The sequence below is a fragment of the Pan troglodytes genome, chromosome 16 (assembly GCF_028858775.2).
Source record: "Pan troglodytes isolate AG18354 chromosome 16, NHGRI_mPanTro3-v2.0_pri, whole genome shotgun sequence".
NCBI classification, from domain to species: Eukaryota; Metazoa; Chordata; class Mammalia; order Primates; family Hominidae; genus Pan; species Pan troglodytes.
In genome coordinates this window covers 72,897,800-72,925,022 of record NC_072414.2, presented here as the reverse complement: position 1 = coordinate 72,925,022, position 27,223 = coordinate 72,897,800, and the positions used below count along the sequence as shown (strand labels likewise).

Genomic DNA, 27,223 nt, shown 5'->3' with positions numbered 1-27,223 from the left:
CTTCCTATCTCTAGTTTTCTCCAAACTATAATTTATTCCAAAAATTATTTTATAATTTATTTAAAATAATAATTATTATTGTAAAGGAAGCTGACCCAGTGTTACAGGGAGTCAGATTATGAGGAAAACACAGTACTAACTTGGGATTCATTATTGTTCTTTTAGTGCAGAAAAGCGCTTTCAGGCTGAGTCCTGCATCTGAAACATGGGAAGATAGGATATGGGGTATCTACCACCCATCTTGCTCTGGGGACCAACCCTTCACTGAGTCCAGTAAGACTAGGGGGCTGGGTTTGCACCACAATGCCCTCGCCCCCAAACCCCTACCACACAGCTGCTCAGACCAGGGGCACACATTGGACTCACAGAGGGGCCATGGATTGGCCAACCAGTAACCAAGATTCTCGCTCTTATGGGACCCAGCAGGTCTTGTCCACCACTGGTTGGTGCTTGAACTAAAAGACCACATGGAGTTGGGGCTGACAACCCTGTTGTGCCCCATGCCTGCTAAGGAATCGCGAGAGGAAGGCAGTTTGCAGCAAGTAGCTGAAACAAGAGGCCATGCATGTGTGCGTATGTGTGTGAACATGGGGAGATGGAGAGACACAAGGGGTAGGCAGGCTACCTCCTCCCTGCTGTCTTGGTTGTTTTCAGCACCTGAGCGCATGAGGCCCAGCTGGGTTTTTATTTCTTGAAGACCCCTTGGTCTTCTCTCTGTAGCACCTCCACTTAATCTGAGCTTCCTTGAGAGGCTTTATGTTTCAAGCCATCCACATCAAGTGATCTCAGAGTAAAGTAGAAACTGACTGTTACAGAGGCCTCGTGCTCAGGGCTGAGAGCAGAGCAGCCATATCTGCATTCCATGCCCTGTGTGGTGGGGAAGCTGGGGAGGCAGGTGAGCACCCGCTTTGAGCAGCTTAGGAGGAAGGCAGTTCAGTGCTGCCCATGGTCACGTCTCCCTGGAGGCTCCCAACATGCTCCAAACCACTCCTGGGACCAAGGCACAGAAATGGGATTGGTCCTGAGGCTTCTGCACAAAACTTAACAGTATTCAGGTTTCCTTGTTGCCTTATATATCAGATTATCTAAACTGGGAGTGACCTAAAAGACCATCCAGCCCATGGTAGGTAGCAGCTGCCTTCCCTAATCCTGACCTACAACTTGGATGTGTGCAAGCTGGCTGAACTGCAAAGCCCTGGGAGGCATGAAAGGAGCACGGGCCTGGGCATCTGCCAGCCCAGTGCTCAAATCCTGGCTATGACCAAGTAATGTTGCAGAGCAGCGCTACTGATGGCTGTGCACCTTAAATAATGTACTTGTTTATAATTTAGTAAGAATCATTATAAGAATTCACTGAGGTGGTATTAAGCAAACTTAGCTATCCAGAACACAGCTACAATCACTTAACAGTTTTTTTAACCTGGAAAAAATGAGAGATGATTCAGAGCTTATATATTTCACACTTTGAAATCCCCTCCCTTTTAGCTGACTTATTTTAATTTTACCCCTAATTATAGCAAGCTGGTTGTTAAGTATCCTAGCCCATAGTAGACTATTAGAAGGTAGCTGCTAAAGGCAGGTGCTCTGAATATAAGAAACAACAAATGTATAAGGCAGAAAGATTTTTAAAAGCCCAAGAGTTTGCAGCCTTTCTCCATAGGAAACAGACCCCCTATAACCCAACTCCTGGTCCCTAAGGCGTTGCTGAATTGAAACACAACATAATGATCAACAGGCATAGGGCTAAGCTATGCTACCAACCAAAAAATGTGCTTAAGGTGACAAGCAGACCAGCCTTAGATTTTTAAGACTTTGATCAAAGAGGTTCAACTTACTTAGTGGAAGTTTCCATTTGAAAAATTCACATCTTTTGAACATTTCACTCATGAGCCGGAAAGAAGAAAATCTGCATGGATGGTATCCCAGGGACTTTACCTTATCAACATCTGTTACTTTAATCATAATATTTCCTAGTGGTATGTGGGGCATATCTCATTCCTCCTCCTCTGGTATTCATATGGGAGGATTTTCCTAAATACTCCTGGCCCCTGGGCCCTCCCCTCATCCACTTCTTCCCATGGGAAGAGAGTGTCTCATATAATTGGTTGGTTTTGGGTATTTGGCTCAGCCCGTAGAGCAGGGGCACTCTGGTCTGTCTTCCATGCTCTGAGGTTTCCGGGCTGGGCCCTATGTGGGGAGCCTGTAATTGCCCAGTGCTCCCTGGGGCGGAGGAGGTAAAATTGGGGATGATATTGGAAAGCTCTATTCTCCAACAGCTTTATCATCAGTAAGATGGATCACTTCCTCTTCCCCTGCCAGCTTGTCTGCCCCCAGCTGGCTTAGCGCTTGTGTGGGGAAAGAGGTGTTTTTTATTGCCCTCCCATCCCAACATTTTACTTATACTTTTAATTCTAAATTTTAATTTTCCCTTAATCAAATTGAGGGAGCCATAAATAAGATAGATCATCTGTTATCAGTTTCTTTATCATTGACTTCCGTATAAGAATAGAAAACTGGCCATCAACTGATCTTTTACCCTTACTCCTCACAGTTTGCTATCGACGTTGCTGTGGAGCTGGGTTGGCATTCTTAAGACATTAGACTAAATTTCTTTTTAAGAGAGGGGATCAAAGAACTCCCAGGAACAGATACTCTGTTTTCATTATATCTCTATTGAATAGAACCTAGTGCAGGTTAGCAAAAGGGTGAGGGCTTTGAAGACAGACAGATCTAGGTTCAAATCCAGCTGGGTCAGCTTTATGCTATGATCTCAGGAAGTCTCTCCTATTTTCCCTGTGCCTTCTTTGCCCATCTGTCATCTCTCTGTCACCCAGGCTGGAATGCAATGGCAGTATCTTGGCTCACTGCAACCTCCGCCTCCCAGGTTCAAGCAATTCTCCTGCCTCAGCCTCCTGAGTAGCTGGGATTACAGGCACGCGCCACCATGCCCAGCTAATTTTTGTATTTTTAGTAGAGACGGGGTTTCACCATGTTGGCCAGGCTGGTCTCGAACTCCTGACCTTGCGATCCACCCACCTCGGCCTCCCAAAGTGCTGGGAAGCGTGAGTCACCACACCCAGCTGCCCATCTCTTAATCCTCTGCTCCAAGCAGGTTGTTGTGAGGATTTGAGATAATGTACCATGTTTTCTGGATTCTAAGATTTACTGCCTTCACTTTTTTTTTCTGAAATATGTAAATTCCCTACAATTCACATGTATATTTAATAGGGTGTTTATTTTACTTTTAAAGCTTAATAGCTTTAAAAATGTCGTTAATGTATGGGACAGTCAGCCTTAGAGTCAAAATGCCTAGAAAGGTGTCTTACATTAATTGGCATTAACTACATGGCTGTTCTTAGACTTATTGGAAAGGCCAAGGGGACAAGATGAGGTTGAGCCACTTTCCTGCAGCCAAGTGGGCGCCTGCTCACCCTGAGTCCTCGTCCCAGTAGTAGTGGCTCCTGCCAGGGTAGCTCTGCTCCACTTTGTCCATCTGCAAGGTCCTCACGAAGACGCCCGTCTTGGACGTTTGCTTCAGCAGGCGATTGTGAACATCCGAGAGGATGGAAAATGTGGTGCCTCGCGGGTAGCAGAGCCCCACTCGGATCCAGTCGCCCCTAGGATTGGAAGTAGAGTCAGGTTACAAGCAAGGGTGTCCAGGCCACAGGGCCTTTGGAGCATGCCTTGGAGAAAGAGACCAAAAAATCTCCACCAAATGACACCTCCACTTTTGTATGGGAAATTTTGAAAGCACATTTGCTGTCGTGGTGACTGAGTTGCAGTGTTCAAGGAGAGAGGGAGAGACAATGGCTGCCCATGAGCAAAGAGTCTGAATGCTTCACTGGTGTGTCTCCAGGGCCAACCCTGGGGGTGCTGCATATGGAACTTTGGGAAAAAGACATTCTTTTCGTAGTTAAAGAGCACAGGATCCAAAGGACTTAGGCTCAGGCCCTTCTGGGTCCAGCTTGACTGTAGGGCCCATTTCATCTCTTTGGTCTCATTTCCCACATCTGATAAATGTCTGTCTCACAGAAATACTGTGACAAGTAAATAATGTGCATAGAAAATACTAGAATCTAAATATATGAAGCCCTATCCAGATGCCCTCGGCCTCAACACTTTATCTCGCAGAGCCTCGTTTCCCTCTCTGTAGGATGGTAACAACAATACCCAGATATTTTTGTCATCTATCGAGCACTGGCTAATGCCAGGTCCTGGGTGCCCGCCATACCTTATCTCCTTGGGTCCTCATTGCACTCCTGCAAGGTAATACTATCCTCAACTCAAAGATCAAGGAGCTCAGGCTCAAGAGGTTACATGCCCTGGCCAAGGTTACCCATGCTGGAGCGGGGGCTTGGCCTGTGTCCTTTAATTCTTAACTCCTGGGTGATGTCAACCCCTCTAGGTACTCCTGCATGGATCACATGGGCTAGCCTGTGGTTTCGTTAGACGCAAGTCCAGGACTTTGCAACAAGGCATCGTTATCAGCTTTGAGCTCAGCCAGAGCAGCTGCCCCCAGATCTCACTGCTCCTGGCTGGACACCCACTCACTTGTTGAAGTTGATGAGCCAGATGGCGAGTTCGGCGGGGGCCGTCTGGTCCCAGTGGATGGTGTAGCCCTTCTGCAGGGTGACAACCGGTTGGTATTGCTGGTAATGGGTGCTCCTGGTGAGCGCCCCCTCCAGGTAGAGAGGGTGGCTGGGGAAGTCATTCTTGATGATCTTCATTCGCAGGTTACTGGTCTTGTAGGCTTGAATGTACATCTTTTAAAACCCAAAAAGGAAACACACAATGAGGCTATTACGAAGGATTATTCCAAGAGCGTCTGGCTAACATCTGACTATAGACTGCACTTTCAAAGGCACTTTCTCTTTACAGAACCCTTTTTAGAAGGCTTGAATGAAAGAAAGGCCAAATAAGGGGACATCTCTTTCTGCTGATGGACGCAGCCCAGGCCTTACTGTGTAATCCAGCTAATGCTTTCTGTTCATCTTCATAAAAGTGCTCTGTTGAGCTTCCAGTGGAAATTTGAGAAGAGTCTGCATAATAGTCAGATGGCAAATTTTGGACAAAGGACAGAGATGTGGACGGAGGAGGAAGGGAGTAAGAGAGAGAGAGAGAGAACTTTTTTAATTCTACCATAAAATGCAACTCGCCTATAACTGGCAGTTGCTCTGCCTGCATTTGAGAGAGTGCCTGGGTGTGTTGGCCTACTTCTCCCTCCTACTCCCTCTCAGTGTCTGGCCCCTGAGGCCAGTCCTTGTGGTGCCATAACACACTGCATGAATAAATGGTGCCTCATTTCAGAGGAAAAACTGAAAGCAAGACTGTCAGCCATTGAGTTCCAGGGACCTAAGAGCCTGGATGCTTTATCCCAGCATTGGTTTAAAACACTGTGTTGGCCGGGCGCGGTGGCTCATGCCTGTAATCCCAGCACTTTGGGAGGACGAGGCGGGTGGATCACCTGAGGTTGGGAGTTCGAGACCAGCCTGACCAACATGGAGAAACCCTGTCTCTACTAAAAATACAAAATTAGCTGGGCATGGTGGCACATGCTTGTAATTCCAGCTACTAGGGAGGCTGAGGCAGGAGAATCGCTTGAACCTGGGAGGCGGAGTTTGCAGTGAGCCGAGATCACGCCATTGCCCATTGCACTCCAGCCTGGGCAACAAGAGCGAAACTCCATCTCAAAACAAAAACAAAAACAAAAAAAAAGCCATGTCCTGTTTTATGGCACATCCCAAATTCATAAGACAATATCCCCATAACTGTGGCCAAGAGAGACAATCACACCAACGTGCAATGATATTGTGCTTTTGGAAGGAAGTGCTTATCTTCCCCTCTAGTTTTATCGCATATAAGATGGAAAGAGAACCAACCCTGCCCATCTTAGGAAGTTGCCCTGAGTATCAGAAGGTAAAGCGTACATTAAAGCATTTTGTAAGATGTAAAGTGAAGGGAAAATATTATGAATAACAGTTAACCAGTTGCCAGTTATGATAATCTGGCAAGCTCTAACGATGAGCTTTTTTTTCACAGAAGATAAGCAACATATCAGAAAGAAAGTGTGGGAAGGAAAATCAAGGCTCCATATGGGGTACCTAGACCTTGAGCTGAGGCTGTGTAATGCTGACAGTGTGGATGCCAGGCTTGAGGGTTTGGTCATCCTTCAATTATTCAGGACATGACTGTCCTCCATCAGCTCCCTTCTGACCCCACTTCCCTTCTTATCTTCCTCAGATCATCATATCAGCCACTCACTCCCATTAGCATCTTGGCCCTTCCTCTGCCCACACCTACAGCAGAAGCCACCCCATGGCTCATTGCACAGCTCCGCCTCTCCCAGGGCTCTTGAGCAGGGCTGAGAAAATCCCACAGCCTGGGAGAGAGGTGCCTCTGCAAATGCACCGCCTCCAGTCTCCACTGGGGTTTCAACACTGCCAGGCACTCCTTCCACAAGCTTCTTGTCAACATTTTCCACTCTCTACAGCAACTCTTCCAAATCTTTATCGCTCTCTGGAGGTTACTTTCCTCAAGCCCAGTCCCCACATTCTCAGCACATGACATCACATTCTACTGCAGAGAGAAACACCCTCAGCTTCCTGCCCTCTGCCCCGTCTTCCTCTGGTCCTTCTTCCTGCTAAATGCTAGCCCTGCCACCTACTCTGGCACCTGACCCCCACCAGCTGCACCCTGTGCCCTCTTTGCCCCTTATGGCCCTTTTCCTTCAGCCCAACACCATCTCCCTCTCCTATCACTCCTCCACCCCCAAACCACCATTTAGCTCCTTTCTAACACCCCAATTCCTGACACCCACAGTGGTGATAATAATGCCTGCCTTGTAGGATAGTTGTGAAGACAGCTATTCATACATGTTTCCTTCATTCTCTGAGACGACCTGGCTCACTGTGAACCTGACAATTCATTTTCTCAGGCCTCTCTCCCGTTACTCATTTATTCATTAGTCATTCATCAAAATACTAGAAGTAACAATAATATAATAATAGCTAACTAATATTTTAAGTTCTGCCCTGTTCTAGGCACCATCTAGACCTGCCCTGTCCCTCATGTGGCCACTGAGCACTGGACATGTGGCCACCGTGACTCAGGATCTGAATTTTAAACTTCAATTCATTTAAATTTCAAAACAAAAGCAATGTAAATATTTTTTCCTATCCCATTACCCTGATTTGATCATTACACACTGTATACATATATCAAAATATCACACATGCTCCAAGAGAATATACTATGATATAGCAATAAAAATGCAAAAATAAATTAAAAATAAAATTAAAAATTCACATTAAACACAACGTTATTGTTTCAGTAGGACTACACTTCCCTTGGTTGGAAATTGAGTGGGCTATAAGTGTAAAATACACAGTAGACTTTGAAGACTTAGAAAAAAAACAAGAAGTGTTTTTAATGATTTTCTACACTGATTCATTTTGAATGATAGTATTTTTAATACAATTAAAGTATTATTAAAATTAAATTCTGTTTCTTTTTACTTTTTAACATGGCTACCAGAAAATTTAAGATTACATGTGTGGCTTGCATTATATTTCTATTGGATAAGGCTGATGAAACATTTTACATGTATTTTCTGAAGCCACCCTCAAAATCTCGCTAGGAAAGTTCAACTATTTTACAGGTGAAGAAACTGAGGCTCCAAGAGACCAAGTAATTTGCCCAAGGTCCAATGGTAAGTGTTGGAGCCTGACTTGAATCGAAGCAGTTGACCCAGAGGGTTCTTTTTTTCTAAGCATTTTGCTCACCAAGTGTTTTGACTTTAACTTTGTAAAAATCCTACTGGGTGAGGGGAAAAAATAAAAAGAAAGAAAGAAAAAGAAAAAAAAATTCTGTATCTCTTTCTGGCCTGAAACAGAGCCAGGCATACAGTAGACACTCACTGAATGCTTGTTGCATGAGTGAATAAGTGAGTGGCCGGCCCCCAGAAAGGTGTCCCCACCTGTGCATAGCGCCCACTGCAAATGGCCCCTCTCCAGTCGGGAACATTGATGCAGTCTGGGTGCCGGACCAGCCAGTTGTCATTCTTCGTGAGGTAGGAGCCAGGGTACTCGGACACGGAGCCGTCGACGTCATGGAACACAGATGTCTTATCCCCATCCATGTCCAGCTGGTTGAACCAGGGCCCGGGCTCTCCGAAGAACACTCTGGAAGTAATCTAAACAGAGCCCAGGAAAGTTAGGCAGGGCTAGAAGGTGAAGGGAAACTGCAGCCGTCATCAGGCCAGGGCGAGGTTTCCGATTTCCACTGACATTACAAGCCAGCCAAAACAAAGATGCTCTCGGGCACTGAGAGAAACCACGTGGCTGACCCCTCCGATGCAACCGGAGTCACAGTCAAAGGTTCACTGTGCCTCAACTCCCAGACCTAGCACATGCATTTGGCCTCTGCTCACTGGAGGGTTGGCTGCTGTGGATGAGCTTGGAGACTGCTCTGACACACAGCCTTCACCAACTGCAGAGATGGAGGAGGGGGACTGAGGACTGTGAGTGTGACTGTGTGTGAGAGGGAGGTGGGGGTGATGTGTGTATAAGAAAGGGTACACACACTTTTACACATACACACACACATACACGGGGGCATCCGTGTGCGAGAGAAGATGCATGTGGCATGTTTCAGGAAGACAGTTTTGCAGCATGAGCCCTTGCAGATTTCCATAACTGACCTCTTTCAGGCCCTCAGTTGCCTGAGTAAAGACATTAAGTCATTTCAGTTTCACATCGTTTCCCTCAGCCTGCCAGGAACTGGGCAAACAGGCAAAAGGCAGGAGCAGGGAGGAGAAGGAGGGAAAAGTCTGGGAATCCATAACCTGAAGGAAATGCACAGGAGGACTGGCCCCGGCTGGTCTCACAGGGCAGCCCTTGCTCCTGATCTCCTAATCCTCAGCCCCTCTTCTGCCTTCTCTGTCTAGGGCAAGGAGGCCTCTGTTTATAGTCTGCTCTCGGGGAGAGATTAAACAGAACATCATCAGCTAAGACTTCCCTTGGAAACTGTGGGGCTTGTTAGATTCTTTGTGCCAACTCAGGTGGCCTGGTCACAAGACTCAGTTTGTCAAAGTCAAGTCCCTTGGAGGAACAGCCTAGGAACCTCAGTCCACACGTCGGGTTCCTCCAGAGGCTCGCCTGAGTTTTGAGCAGGGAGAGAGCAAGCGGGCATTTACCCAGACCTGACCTGTGGGGCAACCTACGCTTGTACTTTTCCAGTTTGGATGAAGAGCAAACTGGGACATGGCCCAGCCTAGTTGGAGGAGGCTTTTCAACCCCTGCGGTGGTGGCAATAGCTCAAACTCTGGGACCCAGGGGACTTGTGAATCACCATCCAAAGTCTGGGTTTGCTGGGAGTCTGCCCTGGCGCCTCACTCACCGGAACGTCCTCAAAGGCAATGCCGGTCACGTTGTTATGGGGGCAGCTCTGCCAGGCATTATTCAGGCGGAAGGCCAGGGCGCTGGTGTGCCGGCCCTCCAGGGCCACAAACTTTCGGAAAGTGCAGTTTTGGATGTTGATGGGGCCATCATATAACTGAATTCCTCTAATTGGAAAATTCCTATGGAGTTAAGGAAGTAAGATGTCAGTCTAAATGTTTTCCATTCCTATGGAGTTAAGGAAGTAAGACGTCAGTCTAAACGCCATGTTTGCCCCTTCTGAGGTGGATGGTAGCAGAGACTTCCTGGGTAAAACCATTCCTGATCCCCACCTCTAGCAACTCCCCCTGCCCCAGATCATTAATTAATTAATTATTAATTCATTAATTAACTTAAAGCATGTATAGACACACTAAGTGTCAACGAATGACTGCCGGGTGAATGGATGGATGGATGAATGGATGGATGAGTTGAATATCCATCTAGTTGCTAGTTTGGAGTTTGGAGAATGGTCCTGTATTTCAACATTTTCCCCAATTTTTCCATTATATAAAGAGTCATTGGGTAAATACTGTAAATACCACTGGAGCGTGCCAATATTATGTTTCTTGGGAAGATAGAGCTGTTAGTCATTATCGCCTTAGTTTTAGTTGCTATAACAATTAAATCAGATTAAGACCCACATGAGTTTCTCCTCTGGGAGTAAGCCTTTCACATTGGCAGTGTGCTGGGTTTGGGAAACAGAGGGGAAAAGGACACAGGATGGAAGGTGATAAACATGATAAAAATAATTGTAAGGCAACATTTTCAGCACCCCTAGAAGAAAGGGAGGCCCCACTGAAAAGCAAGACTGTAGGCTGACAGAGAACCCCAAGAAAGCCCTGAGACCCAGAAGGAGGTGGGAAGCGGCAACAGGCTTGGACATGGAGGTAGGAGAGACTGGACAAGAACTGGTGACTTGAAGATTTTGCCTTGGCTTAGCATGGAGTAGGTTGCTCAGACACACTTCTCCCATTGCCTCAGACTCCTGAGCAGAGCACAGGAAGCAAGGGTCTGCGAGGCTGGCTGGGCTTCCTGGTGGTCCTTCTTGGGCCTGGCCCCAGTCTAGGCTTGCTCCTTCTCCAAACCCAACATGTATGCTTATGCTGGTGTCTCTGTATCTGGGTCAAGCACATTCTCTTCCACAGCAAATATAAAGAAGAAAAAATAGAAAGATGGAAAAAGAAGCAGAAAAAATATCTGCCCACAGGGAGAGACCATACTCCAGTTGTCCCTGATCTTCAACCCTGGGCTCCCTTCCATTCCAATATGGTTCCTTGAGGAAGACCCTAGGCACAGCAGTCATGGTAACATGCCTTCAGTGGGCACCAAAGACTCCTTGCATTTCTATATTTTTATGTTTATAATTGATTAACATCATGATCTAGAATCCTGATTCTCAAGGGGTGGCTCCATGCATTTTTTCATTTCACATATTTTAGGGACAGTCCATTTTTACTAGCTCTATACTTAGGTTTTGCACTTCAGACCCTGACCCAGCTCTATACAAGATGGATCAACCATGATTAGGACTGCAAGCTCTTAGGTTCCTACTTGCAGATGCAATTTGAGGAACCTGCCTCAGTCTGACAGGTTTCCATAAACAGGATCACCTTTGGAAGTCATCAGAGCATTCTGGCCCCAGGAGGCTGGTAACCCTTGGCAAAGAAACCTTGAACATGTGGATTCAGGGTCACTCATACAAATGCTGAAAGGGACTGCTCCATTACTCAGGTTAGACAAAAGGAAGGGCTTCTCACAGCTCATGCTGAAGGGGACCGTGATTTTGCCTTTGCAAAGTCTTTTCCATGTCCACTTGGGTTGGAAGTTTTAGGTCAATGTGTATTTTGTGTCCTGACTCTAGTAGTAGAAATTATATCTTCCTAGAGAAAGAGTAGAAAGCTCAGACAGACAAGAAGGGCTGATCTTATCACCAGGAGCACAGGGACCACCATGCTGCTCACAGGCTCAGAGCCTTGCTCTCTGGCTTGAATTCACACCTGAGCAGAAACACCAGCAGAAGAAAGGAGATTTCCTCACCACTGACCCAGCCTGTGGTTTTCCAAGGAATTGACTGAGTCCATTATCCCTGTTTGCTCATCATTCATTCTCCACCCACCTGCTTATCGTCTGACCTTCATTTGAACTCCCCCAGCCGCAGAACCCAGGACTCCTCAGGACAGTCCTGCTATTCTGTTGTTGAGCATATCTGACATTAAAAAGATCCATCCTTCTTGCACTAAACCAACCCTAACCCACGGTGCCCGTGTAGAATGAGTCTCATCCCCTATGTGCACAGCAGCTCTGAGAACATGTAACAATATCCCCCATGTTGTCCCCAAAGTGATGATCCTGTCTTCTGGTTGAAGACCCCAACCTGCATGTGACATAGCTTCGGCTTTTGTCACCCTCCTGGTTATTCTCCTTTAAGTGTGCTTCGGCCTGACTCTATTGCTCTGCCATCCTCAGGAGTGGATGCTACACTCCAAGTGAGAGTGCTGTCAGAGAAAAGGACTCACAGTCCCTGATCCCAGACACACTAAATTCCCATTAACATAGCCCAGGAATGCATTACACATTTTGATGGCCACGTCACCCTGTTGACTCATATTCAACACCACTTTTTGACTTCTCTCTCCCCATTCCAGATTTCATCCCTTAATTGTTAGTCTCAGTCACCTCAGTGATTCCTCTGGCTGGTAGAAGAATTCATAGTCAACAGGTAGAAACTACCCATTAACTTTTTCCCTTCCATCACAGCCACTTAGGTTAAGCCACTCAGAATAAGGAGCTACATGGTTGCAAACCTACTGGCCTATAGGGAGGGTCCTTCCGCTATGGTCCAAGCCGCCAGGGCCCCAGATCCTATTGTCCATCATTTCCGTCCCCACGTTGCCACTCTCGCCAACAAACAAGCTGTTCTTTATCTCTTGCTTGGAGCCGTCATCATATGGGAAGGTTCCACCACTGTAGAGAGAAGATGTTTAAGGTGAGATGCCCAGAGACAAGATCCCACAGAGGACCAAGTACAATGACAGTTGCCCTTACCTGGCCAGGGTCAGGCCAATGCCATTGTCAGCAAACCTGTGGGCAAGAGCAGATAGATAGTCAGAGGATGCCCTGGCCTCACATTCAGTGGAGTCGTGGAGAGAAGGACACTTCCCTGCCCTTGGAGTCAAACTGAATACCGTGCAGAGGAAGGAGTCTCTACATAAGCAGAGTCGTGCTCAGGGAGTTGTGGCTCTCCTGTTCTGCACAGGAAGGGGATTTTCTGGGTCCCCTCCCACTCTGAGTCTAGAGAGAAAGCAGTGACCCCTGTGGCTCTCCACATTCAACGGCATTGACAGCATGCAGACTGGGGTCCATATGCCTCCCTCTCCAGCCCCATCCTCTGTGATTCCAGGGCTTAGTGTGAGGTTGGATCAGGAGAACTTGAAGGGCCTTCCGCTCTCAGGACCAGCACCAGGGAAAGGTGGAGTATCTGAATGCACTTCTATTTTTTTTTCTTTTACCATCTTCACTGCTGTTTCAGCCATAGAGAGAGGCATCAATAGCTACTTTTCAAGTTTCCAGGAAGCCAGGCAGATGCTGACCCTGAGAAGGGCAGGAAGTCATTTTGCAATTGCTCTGGGGCCATCTCGTCAGCTCCCTTTCACCTCTGCCCTTTTTAGGGGTCAGATGAGCATGCTTCTGGGGGGCGTCTGATTGCGAGGGACAAGGGATTACACAGAATCCAGAGCTGAGACTTGGGTCTGTGCTACCACAGACCCTAGGGCCAAATACAGTGGCCGCCTTCACTTCCTGTGTCCCAGGGTTAGATTTAACTGGTCTCTATGCCTCTGCTCCTTCCATCTGTCCTGTCCACCCTGCCAGGCTCATCTCAAAGAGCCATTCTCACCAGCCTCTCTGCTCCCTAAAACTTCCGTGGCTTTATATCCTTCATAGATCCAAGCTCAAGGGCCTGGTGAATCCACATCAGCTGCACCAGGCTGGTCCTGGTGGCAGGCATGCTCTCTAATTCCCAATGTACTTTTTCATATTCTGCTCACCCTCTTTCAGACACATGGACCTTTTTCTTTTTCCGAAGCCCATTTAGTTCAAATCAATCATTCCAGTCCCATCATTAGGGCATTGTCTTATCCATTTATTTTCCCAAACTTCTTGAGTCTTATCTCCCAGGTCCCTCCATGGCTTTTCCTCATTGCTTCTGTCTCCCAGTGCTAGGCTCCTGGTCCCCTCATTCTTCCAATCCTTGAAGGGATCCCTGTCTTCTGTCAGCCCCGATTGCACCAACCTTGTCCACACGTAGGACCACAGCCTTCGTGCCAGACAGATCCTAGGCTACCTTGGAATGAGTCTGGTGGGGGATTAAAAGACACACACACTTTGGCAGGAGGGGTCTTCGCAGTTTTTCTTGCTGCCCTAAATCTGGCATTTACCATCTCTTAAGGGACCTAAACTCTGAAATGCCCAATAACCAGAACCAAGAGATTTACCGAACTTAGGATATTGCAAAGAATTTCGGCATTGACACCATCTAGTTTCTCTTCAACCCAGGGCTTCCACCCACCTTCTGCGTAGTGCCTCTCCCAAGGATGCTCTAGGGTCTGCTCTAGGGATGAGGAGCCTGGCAGCTTATCCCATAGACTGGTGTCTCATATGGTAGGAAGGTTCTTCCTTCTCCAGAGCTGAAACCTGCTTCATGCCTATCACTTCTGCCTTCTAGAGCCAATCAGAACAACCCTGCCCCCTTCCCCTAAATGCCCTTCAGAAACCCAGAATCAGCTCCCTTTTCTCCCTTCCCTTCTTCTTAAAATGAATGACTTCTTTTCTCCTGTGCAAAATGAAGGCCCTGCGGCTGGGCACAGTGGCTCACGCCTGTAATCCCAGCACTTTGGGAGGCCGAGGTGGGCGAATCACAAGGTCAGGAGCTTGCGACCAGCCTGGCCAATGTGGTGAAACCCCATCTCTACTAAAAATACAAAAATTAGCCTGGCGTGGTGGTGCACGCTTGTAATCCCAGCTACTCGGGAGGCTGAGGCAGGAGAATTGCTTGAACCCAGGAAGCAGAGGTTGCAGTGTGCTGAGTTTGCACCACTGCACTCCAGCCTGGGTGACAGAGTAAGACTCCATCTCAAAAAAAAAAAAAAAAAAAAAAAGAAAAGAAGACCCCCCCTCAGTCTCTCTGCCTCTGTTTTTAAGTTTTGCTTTTTTGACTTTTTAAAAAAAAATTTATTTTTTATTTTTGGCCACTGCCTGCTGCCATCCTATGTCCTTGCCTGGCTGGGGGACCCAAAAGCCTTTGCACCTCCCCTTCTCTGTCTCTCAAGCATCTTCCTGGGGCTCCAATGCTAAGTCAGTTTCTCCCCAGATCTCTGCATTTCTGAGCAGCCTTTCTCTCCCTTCCCTCTCTCTCTTGCTCTCTCTGTCAATGCTGTGTCTCTGCTTTTCTCCTTGCATTTCAATTTCTCTTGTTCCCTTTCACCTTTATTTCTCCTTTACTTGGTCACAATAAAATAGAGAAATATGTTTATTTCCTAATAGGTTTCTGATTTCCCATTTTTAACACAAAAGGCAGACAAGGAGATATTTCACAATACTCCCTGAAAACAAATCCCAGCTCCACTGCCTGTGCCTTCTGGTCCTTGTCCAGCATGTGCCAGTCACTCACATAGGACCTCATATGAGAGCTCAGCGTTCCCTGCCTTTTTCATTTGGGTCTTGGAGTCCAGTGAACTGTAGCTCCAAGTTCCAGTTCAAACTGTAGCTAACTGCGTGACCTTGGGAAATTCACTAAACTGAACCTCAGTTTACCGTCTCTAAAATGGAGATCATAATTTATATGTTTGAGAAACATGGTAAGAAAGAAATGCAACCAAGGCTTTCACATAGTAAGTGCCTAGAATATTCTGGCTTCTTTCTTCTTCCCTCCCTTAGCTGATGGTCCGCATGACCTTGAGAGAGCCAAGCCCAGTGACTATTTGGAAGCGAATCATAACCCACAGCACCTGGCACTGTGGGCTGAAGCCAATATGCTGCTTTTAGGTTTTGTTTCTTTTGGCCACTGCCTGCTGCCATTCTATGCCCCTGCCTGGCTGGGGGACCAGAAGGCCAAACGTCAGTATGTCTGGCTTCCCCTCTCTGCTTTGCTCTCCTGTCTCTGTAGGGGGCTAGGGGAAGACGCGCCATGCCCCCTTTGTGCCAAAGCCACACGCCGCTCTGACTCACCGGCAGCTGTCCAGCCACACATCCCCGCCGCGCAGCCAGGCCCCGTGGTCCTGGTTCTTGTAGGCAATGAAGTGTCTGATGATGGCCGGCTCCCGGGGCTTCAGCGGGTCGGCGTCCTGGTGAGGGCTGTATCTGCAGCACAACCATGGGGAGGGGCACAGGTGGCGGTGTTGGGGGCACGCCTCTGCTGACTCCCTTCTGGGCTCTGTGGGCCTCTCTCTACTCACAGTGCCCAGGAAGGCACTGACTAAACAGAAACCCATTCGCATTGCCTGGGCTCTTGAATGAACTTTCTGAGTTCATCACAGAAGCAAGAAGTCACTCCTCCACCAGCCCATGCAGGCTCCTCACATACTGAAGAACCTGCCCCAAGTGGGGCCAAAACACAGAGGACAGTTCAGACAGCCATTCCCACAAAGTCATGCAACACAGTCCTCGTAGCCCAGGAGAAGAGTCTGGAGATACCCAGCTCTTCCACTAACTGGCAGGTCACCTTGAACTAGTGCCTTTTCTGAGCACTTCTTAGCTACAAAACGGAGTGCACTATCATGTTACCAGTGTTACCCACTTTTGATGGAGACCAAGCAACTTGTCTCTTTAAAGGAGATTGGTTTTGCTAATTACCTTGAGGTTTCAAAAGGACCTTTTAAAAGTTGCCCCTGGCCTTCAGCTGAACAGTAGGCTTATTTACAGGCATGACTTGCATGTTCTTTCCCATTAAATTGATGGTAAAATTCTTCCCTTCTGTTCTCTTCATCTTTTCATCCTGGCCCAACCTACTGTGGCCCTGCTCATTTCTGCTGACTTACCAGCTATTCACTTTGCTGAGGGATCTAGAAACCTCTGGGAATTTCTATCTTCCTTTGGCTGCTGGAGCCAGAATCCTAATTCAGACTTTACCCTGCTCAGGTTTTCACCATTGTACCCCCAGCAACTAGCTCAAAGCCCAGCACAAAGCAAGGGCTCAACAGATGCTCAGGGAATGAATGAGTGATTGAAGGAGGGGGAGGCAGGAGCTGGACTGCAAGGTCACCGTGGACTGTGTCTTCCCAATGGCTGATTACCTGGCAGAGATGATCGAGAGGAACGGCCGCTTGTCCTTGGCAGAGGCCTCGGTGGTTTTGACTCCGTTGTCTATGATCATGCCAGCCTGCAGGGAGGAGATATTCAGGGACACATTAGTTTCTACTGTGGGCTACAGGCATCGTCTCACAGTCAGCCTCACTGCATACTTCTGAATGCTCCGGGAAAACCAGCTCTGTTCTCAGGCTGCATCAACAGAAGTAGAGGATCTACAGTAAGGGAGGTGAAGATGCTGCCTTATTCTGCATTGCTCAGACCAAATCTGGAATATTTGACCTCTTTGAGGAGCAGATGTGGAAACTGAGGTCTAGAGAGGTTATGTATCTTGTCCAAGGCCACATGGCAAAGTCCATGTGCAGAACCCACACTGCTTTAGATAGTTATTAGCCCAGGCCCCAAGTCAGGAACAACAGGTATATACTCTTAGGAAATTTATCTGCTGTGATTTAAAGGAAATGCTGAACCTAAGTCCCATCTTTACCTTGGGCTGGGGTCAGTGACCTTCCCACAGTCTCATTTTAGCTCCTGCCTGTCTTGAAGAGAGAATCTGGCTTTCTTGTTTGACTCTAAACATGTCCACTTTGTCAGCCATGGGATGAGAAATCGAGGCAGCTGAGTGATGCTGCCCAGGGAGGCCACCATTCAGTCTTCATTCCTGTCTGGATTCTCGTGGCCTCTTGTGAATGCTCATACTCAGATTTCTCTTCTTTAGATAACTGGAGGGCACTGTGGCCGTTTCATTCTCCCTCTGGCTTATAATTCAGCAGCGGTGATGTGAGTCAGATGATGTGGGGTTGACTCGCAGCTCTACTCCCACTAACTATGACTGGGCAAGTCCCTTCACCTCTTTAGCCTCGGTCATATCATCTGCAAAATGGGCTAGTGATACCTATGTCACAGGATGGTTATGAGGACCCAATAAGAGACCCCAGGTGAAGCCTCCTGGAACAGGTCCCTCTCACTGTGGATGTGGAGTCAAGGCTTACTGGGCATGAACACCAAGGATGGGACCTCCTCCTTGGCTTAGACAATTGAATCAATCCAGCTGGAGGTTCCTCTTCACTCCTTCCCTCCCTGCCTCAGAGAATGAGACCTGCCACCTTCTTCAAGGCCCATCCCCACCTGCACCCATGAGCCCTTGCATGCCTGCTTGTTAGAAACCATTCACCTGCTTGCACTCCTCCCCTTTCCAGCCTCTCCACACCTGCTAGGTTCTATGTGGCCCACCTCCCTGCTCATGGAAGCCTTCCCAAGGGGTGCATGTGGGGGGTTTCTCGACAAGCAGCCAACACATTCTCTCCACTGTTCCCCCTGCCACCAACAGCAATATGCCCCCTGCACCTCCCTCTGTATGGAGATTGCTCTCTGAGGGCCATGTCAGCTTCAGAAATGCCCTCTCTGTTACCCGGCACTAATTCTCCTCTGTCAAGATGAGACTGTTGTCTTCCACACCTCTGCTCACTGCCCCATGACACTACCCTCTTTTCTAGTTGCTGGGAAATGACACTGCCTGGGGACTCTTCTGTTTCTGCCAGCCCACCCTGCAACTGCTTACCCCTTGCCCCACCCTATCTCCTAGGCGTAAGCACAGGTCTATTCTGAGACTGCATCTCTTCCTTTTGGTCTTCTCTCTGGTTGGGCTTTTAAAAATCTTTTTACTTTTTGCCTCCGAATGTATTGTTCCCTTTGAGGAACGTCAGTTTTTCTTTATCAGTACCATTAGGGATTGGACCAGAAAACCAGCCTAGGCATTTGGGAGTCTGTCTGCGCACCGCCCTGGCATCCTTGAGACCACCTCTGCCCCAACAAAGAGCGTCTCTGGTCTCAGCCATGCTCCAAGCTCCAATCCCATGCCCCATGACTCTGGTCTTGACTGCTGTCCTCACTGGGAGGTCCTTGACAGACTCGAGATCCCAGTCATCTTGGTATGCCCTCTGTCCCCCAGTGCCTAGCTTGGTGCTGGACACAACGGCAGGTGCTTAGGAGATGTTGATGAGCAAATGAAGATGACTGAGGACTTTGTGTCCCACCTGCCCACTTAGCTCTGTGCAGATGCAGCAACCCATTCATTTCCCAAGAAACAAGACAAGAGGGAACAGCAGAGAGGATGCCAATGCTGCCTCCACCTTCCTTCAGAACCACGTCTTGATTTCCTTCAGCTTATGGATCAGGCCTAAATTTTCATAGTTGAGGCTACACCCAGCCCCGCCAAGTGAATTGCAAACCAAATTCAGGTGCCCAGCTCAGGGGCCACCAAGAGAAGCTCTCCCCCTGTCAGCATGAGTGAAGGCACAACTTGCTCCTTTTGGCTCTGGCCATATTCTCAGTCCATGCCCATGCAGGAACCACCACAGGAGATTTGTGTTGAAGAATGTGGCCAATGGCCTGGGAGGCCTCGCAAGGCTGCTCCATTTTCTTCGAGACCAGCATTAAGAATGCAGTTGTTCCCAGCTGTCGCCAACTGGCTGTCCCGGCTCTAATCATCTGCAGGCCTGGGAAGGGGACCGAGAGGCTGGCCAGAGAGGCGCAGCCTGGAAAGACTTACCCGGTAGTTGGAATGTGCTCGGTTGTTATAGAATTTTCCCAGTGGAATGTGCTCTGAATAACCTGGGGAGTACATTCCCACGGAGGGGCCCGTTGGTACGTGGTGAAAAATAAACCAAAATCCAGTTTCCTGTTGGGGAAGGACACAAGGGAAAAGCCACAGCGTTCAGCCCCAGAGAGCTCCTGGGCAAGGTGGCCATGCGGCCCATGCCGGAGATGGGTCTAGTAGCTACTGCCGTCACCCACAGGAGCCCTCGGTGCCCACCCCCAACACACCTCCATGTGGTCCAGTCTGGGGGGAAAACAGTGAAAAGTAGAGCCCACCATGACAGTTAAAGCCCTTGATGGGCCCTACTCTATCAGACATGGCTCAGAACTGCTGCGTTTCAATCACTGCAGGGCTGAAACTCCTCTTCCTGACACACAATGGGGGGATTTCATGAGTGTTCTCTGCTTTCCCCTTCATTCTACAGATAAGGAAGCTAAGTTCCAGGTCAAGGTCAGGGTCCCATGGAAGGCCAGCAGCATGGACAGGTGGGTGAGAGCAGGGCTGTGTGGATGGAATGCCGTGCTGCCACCCTGGCTGCCACCTCCCAGCTACGTGTGCCCCTGGGCATGTCAGCTCTCCTAACCTTAGCTTCCTCCCCCATCAGATGGGGATAATAATAGTACCTACGTCACTGGGTTCTTACAAAAATCAAATTATGTGAGCTTACAACACTGATGTGTCAGGTACCATTCTAAGCTAAAATCATGGCATTCTAATGATTTATTATACATAAAGCGTTCAGTGTTCACTAACTATGGTCACCAGTATTATGAAGTGACAGGGCTGTCCTTTAAAACCAAGTCCAAAGAACGCCCCCTGCCCCACCACTCCCAGTCTGTCGTTTTCCTCTTCACTGCAGCTAAGCCTGTCTGCATGGATATCTGGGCTTGGGGCTCAGAGCACGCATGTTTCAAGGTAAGCCTCGGCTGTCTCCCTGACTCCAGCCCCCACCCTCACTTTCTGCCAAAGAAGGGATATTTCTGCTCACCTCAGATCCTGCAGCGGCACAGTTGATGAGGTTGTTGTTGGGATTGGCCATCCAGAAGGTGGACACAGCACTGCAGGGAGGGCAGAGATACCTGAGATCAGATAAAGGGCCGCCAGGGGTCATCCTGCCACATGGCAGGTACAGGTTGGGCACTCTGATATTGGCCTGATAGTCTCTTATCAGAGATCTGAGAAATCATTGACTTGTTGATCTGAAACCCAGTTTTCTAATGAAAGTGTGTTGCTAGTTTAAGCACTTAAAATATTCAGAAATTAAAAAGAGCATGGGTCTTGAAAATAGCAGCAGTGTGCAAGTGACGTCTGAGATTGACTCTAAAATACATGCAGGTCAGAAGAACCCAGGAAAGTAGCCCTTTCTAAGGGAGGGGCCCTGCCCTTGGAAGGCTGACTGCACAGAGAGCTCTCACCCCATCTCTCTGTCTCTCTCTCTCTAATATCTAGAAAAGGGTCTGTGTGGTGGGGGCCTCTGTGGCAGGTGAGGTGTCAGCCACTTCCTCTCATCAAAGAGCACTGTGTGGATCAGGAGAAGCCCCACAGATGAGAACAGGGATCCTCTTTGGACAAGAAAAATGCACATGAGGCAAACTGAGAAGGGAGAAGGGAGAAGACACCCTCCCTCCCGCCTGCTTTGCAGGAAGCTGGAGCCATAGGTGGTTAAGGGGTGTGAGGCCCAAGCTGCTCAGAGCCCCGAAGTGCAGAAGTCTGGTGCTGGGCTGAGCTGAGTGAACACATGCACACACATGTACACCCCTTCCCCCCAGCACACAGAGAGGGGTCCAGGCACTTACTTGCAGTCTTGCCTGGGCTTGGGGATGTACCCCGGGTAGGAGTCCTCTGTGATCATCTTGCACATCTTGCTGTCACGGTCCGAGGGGAGGAGGGTTCCAGACTTGACAAGGAGGCCAAGACAGTGGTCAAAAGTGTTGCGTTCCTCCGGCCCATCTTCCGTGAAGAAGCAGTGGCCCAAAGAGTTATAGCCCACAACGTCCTTGATCTGCAGGGGTCAAGACAGGGATGTTTCACCAAGCATCCAGTTATTCATGTGCTCATTCATGCATTCAGCAAACACTAAATAGTCTCATGTGCTCATTCATTCATTCAACAAACACTAAATAGTCTCAGCCGTACACCAGGCCCTGGGAGGAGCACTGGAGGTTTGGAGATGAATATGACACAAGTGATAGGCCTGGGGAAAGTGGGACAAAGCATGGGATGGTGACTTTTTTTTTTTTTGAGATGGAGTCTCACTTTGTCACCCAGACTGAAGTGCAGTGGCACAATCTTGGCTCACTACAACCTCCGCCTCCAGGGTTCAAGTGATTCTCCTGCCTCAGCCTCCCGAGTAGCTGGGACTATAGGCACGCGCCCCCACACCCAGCTAATTTTTTGCGTGTTTTTAGTAGAGACTGGGTTTCACAATGTTGGCCAGGCTGGTCTCAATCTCCTGACCTCATGATCTGCCCGCCTTGGGCTCCCAAAGTGCTGGGATTACAGGTGTGAGCCACCGCGCCGTGCCAGGGATGGTGACTTTTAAAAGTCCTTTCCAGCTGGAGGAGTTGGGGGTGGTGAGGCTCTATAGGGTAGGAAAGGGGGCAAGATATCATACGTGAGAAGGTGAATCCAAGAGGAGGCCATGGGCTGGGCCACGTGCACCCACTCTGATGGAGCACACAGCTGAGTGCCCTGTGTACAAGGACTTACCATGGAGGGACTCCACAGAGGAGATCCCACTGAGTAAGGGTGGACGAGGGAACTTCATCTAGGAGCAGCACCTGAGCTGGGGCAGGTGTGCTTTTTATTAAGACCAATATTGATGCTCCTTATTGTACCCTCATTCAGAAATCCAAGCCAGCTTGTCAGCCCAAGACGCGCATCAAGCCACATTTGCAACGCCTGGGTTCAGAGCTAGAAAGGGCTGCAAACTCCAGCTCTTTGGTTTCCTTCTTGGAATCACACAGTTAGTGGGGAAAGCAGAAAGAACATTTGCATGGATATTGAGATACCAGCGATGCAGTTTCAGCAGCACATCCAAGCAGCGCGGGGATCTTAGACAAGCCTCCTATCTTCTCTTCAGTCACTTTTTTTTCCACCGCAAAAATGAAGGACTTGAACTCCATGATCTCTGAAGCCCCTTCTGGGTCTGTATCTCTAAACTCATCAATCTCAGAACTCAGGTCTTCAGAGGGCCTGTAGCCTGGGCCCCACCTCCCTGTCCAATCCCAGACTCTGTTCCCAAGCATAACTGGCAAACAGGTACCCTGCTTCTGCTCAGACACTCCAGAGAGATGCTCACTTCCTTGCAAGGTGGCCTGTTCCACAGTGGGGCAATGGTGAGAAAAACCTCACTTATCTTACACCCTTCATCCCCACCCCTGGGTGCAGACTGCCCGATGATGTCATCCACCAAGGGAGTTTCTGATTCCCGATGACATCAATTCAACCCACACCTATTCAGTACCTGCCACCATGCCAAGCACTGGAAAATCCACATACCAACCAGCAACAATCCTCCACCTACCACCCTGGCACTGTGTGAACGTTTTGAGAGGCTGTCCCGTGATTGCAGGTTGTTTAGCAGCTTCCCTGGCCTCTACCTATTAGATGCCAGGAAAACCCCTTCAGTTGTGACAACCAAAAATGTCTCCAGACATTCATTGCCAAATATTCCATTGGGTAGGAGGGAGGAAGGGTGACAGAATCATCCCTGATTGAGAGGCCCTGATGTAGACATCACAGTTCCTTCAAGTCTTTTTTTTTTTTTTTTTTTTTTTTTCTTTTTGTGAGACAAGGTCTGGCTCTGTTGCCTAGGCTGGAGTGCAGTGGCATGATCTCGGCTCACTACAACCTCTGCCTCCTGAGCTCAAACCATTCTCCCACCTCAGCCCCCTGGGGAGCTGGGACTACAAGTTTGCACCACCACGAATGACTAATTTTTGTATTTTTGGTAGAGATGGGCTTTCATCATGTTGCCCAGGCTGGTCTCAAACTCCTGGGCTCAAGCAATCCTTCTGCCTTGGCCTCCCAAGGTGCTAGGATTACAGGCGTGAGCCACTGCACCTGGCCCAGGGTCTTTCATATGACAGCCGCCTACTCCCCAACTCCCAGGCAGCCATTCTTTAAAAGGATCATCAGACCACACTCCATATCCCAGCAGTGGACTGGCCTCTTATACCTTTTAATCTTGCTGAAATCTCACACCATCCTCTATTCAATTTTAATTCTTTTTTAGAGACGAGGAAAACGAGACTCAGAGAAAGCAAGTGATTTGCCAAAGGTCACATAAGCCATATGTACAAGGTCAAGGCGGAAAGCATGGTTTTCTGTCCACTCACTCCATATGGGAGAACCCAATATACAAGCAAGTAGCTCTGTTCCAGGCAAGCTCTCTGTTCTTCTGAATGAACATCCTTCCCTTCATCTTTAGTAATAGGCAAGGGTGTGATCTTGAATCCTATTCACCTGTTTAATAAGTCAATCAATATCAAGGTCAGCCAGTGGGACTGCTTTCCTTTCTCCTATTAAGCCCTAAAAGTTTGTTATAAATAGCCTGGACAGACAAGCATGGGAGAAAAAGGCAAGGAAATGTGGGCTTCCTGAGCTGGCCAGAACATCTGAGGTCAAGTTTAATGCCTCCAACTTTACAGAGGAGGATGCCAAGGCCCAGAGAAGGGATGTGGAGTGTCCCAGGATGCTCAGCAACCTCATTCTGCAGCTGTGATCAAACTCAGGCCTCTTGCCTCCTGCCTCCTGCCCATAGCTCTTTCTAAATCTTAGGGACCCATTTACTCTACTGTGTGGATCATACTTTGGGTAGTCTTTCTCTGAATAGGAGTAAACAATGAGTTAGGTATATTCTTATTCTAAAAAATGCCAGAGAAAAAAATTCCCTCCTGAGAGAAAAAGCCTCATTGAAAGGAAGAAAAATGACCACTGTTTATTGGATACCAAATGTTTTTACATGTTGTCTTATTTAAACCTCATCACAACTACGATTCTATAAGTGACGCAGACTTAGAAAGTTGCCCCAAGTCACTTCTTTTGCACGGACCGAATTGGGACTTGATTCCCCATCTGTCTGAGTCCATAACCTGTGTGTCAATCAATACTCAACAATGCCAGAAAGAAAAAGACGCTCTCACTTTGGGCTGCATTTCTTTCTTCTCATTAGGAGTGGGGTGACGATGGCACACAGAATCAAGACGGAAGCATGATAAGGCCGAGGACAGCCCTCGGGTGGGGGTAGAAGACACAAGTTACTCAGCCACAAACTTGCTGTGTGTGACTTGCCTAAGTGTCCCTGTGTGATGGGATGACGTCTAAATTTTCTTCCAGCTCTAAAATTCTGGGATTGTTCCTCCTTAGAACATTACCCAGTGTTAAATATTTAAACTGTGACATAGCTTGAGATGATAGATGTAGATAGATGGATAGATAGATATAGATAGATGGATAGATAGATAGCAGATACATAAATAGTAGCTGCATAAACAAACATGCATATAGATTCACGGGTGGCCATTCAGTCCCTATGTATGCCAACCAGAAGTAATATGTAAGTTCTCCCCACATTCTCTTGCACAAATTGTATTTTTCTCTTTGTCCTTCTGGATATCTTCCTTCCTGCTGATGGTCGGCAGTTGTGAAAGCAATTCCTGAACACTGTTTTAAGTCTTCAGTTGTTGTTACATGTGGTCCAGGCATAAGATTGTGTAGGAGAAAACTCCTGGGCTCTGCCTGACAAAGAGCTAGAAAGAGCCAGTAGCGACTGCTTCAGTGGCGGGGGAGGGTGTGACCATTTTATTTGGTTAATGATCTGAACCAGGACACGTTTGAAGTGAAGGAGGTGTGATTAGTAGTTAAGCTGGGACAACACGTCTAAAATGGACCATTCTGTGCAAATCAGGACATATCTGTATGTAATGATTTCCACCATCAACCTGTATACAGCAAGTAAAAGAAACTGCTGTTTAAAACAAACAAATGCAGATAGAAGTGAACTTTACTTGTTTCTGCCTTCTAGGGTGGGTATGATATGATTTATGTTAATGAAAAACTCGACAACAAATACAGCCATGTTATAAAGAAGACTGGAATTTCCAATCTTCTGCCATTACTTTTTAAAAAATTTCTTTTTGAACTGCTGAAAAGAAGATTGCCATAGAGTACGGTGGTGGGTTATTTGTTTTACAGAGTGTCTTAATGAGTTTTTGAATATGCAAATTAAAACTGGGTGGAAGAAAAAAACCCGGACAACCAAATTACTCTGCCTAACAAGGACAGGAATGAGTTTCTAAGGCAGCCCAGGAGAGGTGGGGAGGAGGATGGGAGAATGACGAGGAGGGGCAAGAACTCAACAACCAGGTTGGGGAGGGAGTAGCCTGGGGGGAAGTGTTTGGTCTATAGAGGGACCTGTTACTCCATCTCTTAGTGTTGGTTTCGGTGCTGATCTGTAATGTACCCCCACTCCCTCCCATCTCTTACCCCAATCCACCAGTAAAAGCCCTGGGCCAATGAAACTTTTGTGGAAATCAAGGACAAGAGTCTGGGTTTCATATTTGGGCTCATATGGAAAGGAGAGATTGAAAATGCCTTTGCAACAATTATAAGAGTTAGAAAATTATGACAGTGAAAGAGATCTGACCTAACCAACTCCATCTTGCTTCTAACCTCCAAGCTATCCTTGGTCATTCCTGGGCGTAGGCCAGACTGACTTTGGGAGGAACTTAGTTTATAGTTTAACTTTGAAACAAAAACGATAACCGTCCCTTCCCGAAACAAACCCCCGTCTTACGCAGGGACTAAACTGCTTTTGTAGGACTAACAAATTAGCCACAAGATTAGAAATTATGGTTTAGGAGTCATGCAGCTAGAGGCCACAAGATTCTGAACCTCCCCAACTGCTCCTGGGGACAACATCACTATTGTAAAACCTAAGATTAGTGCTTGAGATATTTTTCAGATCCGGCACTAAATGGACCAGCTAGTGCCTCCCACATTGATAAACTGGCTCATCTGGTCTTGTGGCCCCCACCCAGGAACTGACTCAGCACAAGAGGACAGCTTTGACTCCCTATGATTTCATATCCGACCCCACCAATCAGCACTCCCCCTTTCCGACCCCCTAACCATCGAATTATCCTTAAAAACCCTGATCCCCCAATTTTGGGGGAGACTGATCTGAGTAATAAAAAAACTCCGGTCTCCCATACAGCCAGCTCTGCATGAATTAAACTCTTTATTGCAATTCCCCTGTCTTGATAAATCAGCTCTGTCTAAGTAGCAGGAAAGGTGAACCTGTTGAGCAGTTCCAAGATGAGAGCAGCTACATGAATCAAGAATTGAGAATGTGAATTCAAGGAACTGAAAGAGGGAGGTAACCAGGAAAAGCAGAAGCTTCTCCCACAAATCCCAGAGCTTTGAGTCCAGGAGAGAGGGCCCTGGATTTCCTGCCAAAGACACAGGGGGCTCAGCCATCTTTCATAGAATGCCAGAGGGAGGATGTGTCCCTGGGGCTGGGGCACCTGGGGACTGGCTGCAGTCCATATAGATGGCACCCCCGGAGCAGTGCAGGGCACAACCTGCAGGGCCACATGTGGCAGCCTGTTGGGGACATCCTGGTTTCAAGCATCTTGTGGCTATTGGAAGCATTTATGTCAAAGATAGCACATTTTTAGCAATACACGAAGAGGAAAAGAAGGAAAGAGCATGGTATCTTCTCCCATTCTCTGCCTTAAAGAGGGAAGGGAGGAGGAAACAAGCAGAACCCATATTGAAGTCATTTTGTCCTTCCACAAAAGTACTGGACCATTCCATTACTTTCCTTCAGGAAAAACAGGAAGGTGAATCCCCCTATGTCCTGCCGCAGAGTTCAGAAACA

At 47.9% G+C, this 27,223-nt stretch overlaps 1 protein-coding gene and 1 long non-coding RNA gene across 4 annotated transcripts in view; one reads left to right on the top strand and one right to left on the bottom strand.

Annotated features, from left to right (window-relative positions):
• CEMIP (cell migration inducing hyaluronidase 1) overlaps positions 1 to 27,223 on the bottom strand; it is a 172,192-nt gene that overhangs the window by 10,360 nt on the left and 134,609 nt on the right. For both annotated transcript variants that reach the window (XM_001156578.7, XM_016927282.4), the window contains exons 14-24: positions 21,135 to 21,340; positions 20,327 to 20,396; positions 19,291 to 19,419; positions 16,727 to 16,812; positions 15,663 to 15,794; positions 12,483 to 12,518; positions 12,246 to 12,401; positions 9,397 to 9,577; positions 7,976 to 8,191; positions 4,552 to 4,763; positions 3,432 to 3,617 (exon numbers count right to left, since the gene is read on the bottom strand). In XM_001156578.7, the coding sequence (XP_001156578.2) occupies positions 3,432 to 3,617; positions 4,552 to 4,763; positions 7,976 to 8,191; positions 9,397 to 9,577; positions 12,246 to 12,401; positions 12,483 to 12,518; positions 15,663 to 15,794; positions 16,727 to 16,812; positions 19,291 to 19,419; positions 20,327 to 20,396; positions 21,135 to 21,340 (1,610 nt within the window). The remainder of the gene's footprint in view (positions 1 to 3,431; positions 3,618 to 4,551; positions 4,764 to 7,975; positions 8,192 to 9,396; positions 9,578 to 12,245; positions 12,402 to 12,482; positions 12,519 to 15,662; positions 15,795 to 16,726; positions 16,813 to 19,290; positions 19,420 to 20,326; positions 20,397 to 21,134; positions 21,341 to 27,223) is intronic.
• The window catches only part of LOC129137159 (uncharacterized), a 52,550-nt gene that overhangs the window by 7,485 nt on the left and 17,842 nt on the right, over positions 1 to 27,223 (top strand). The window lies entirely within an intron of this gene.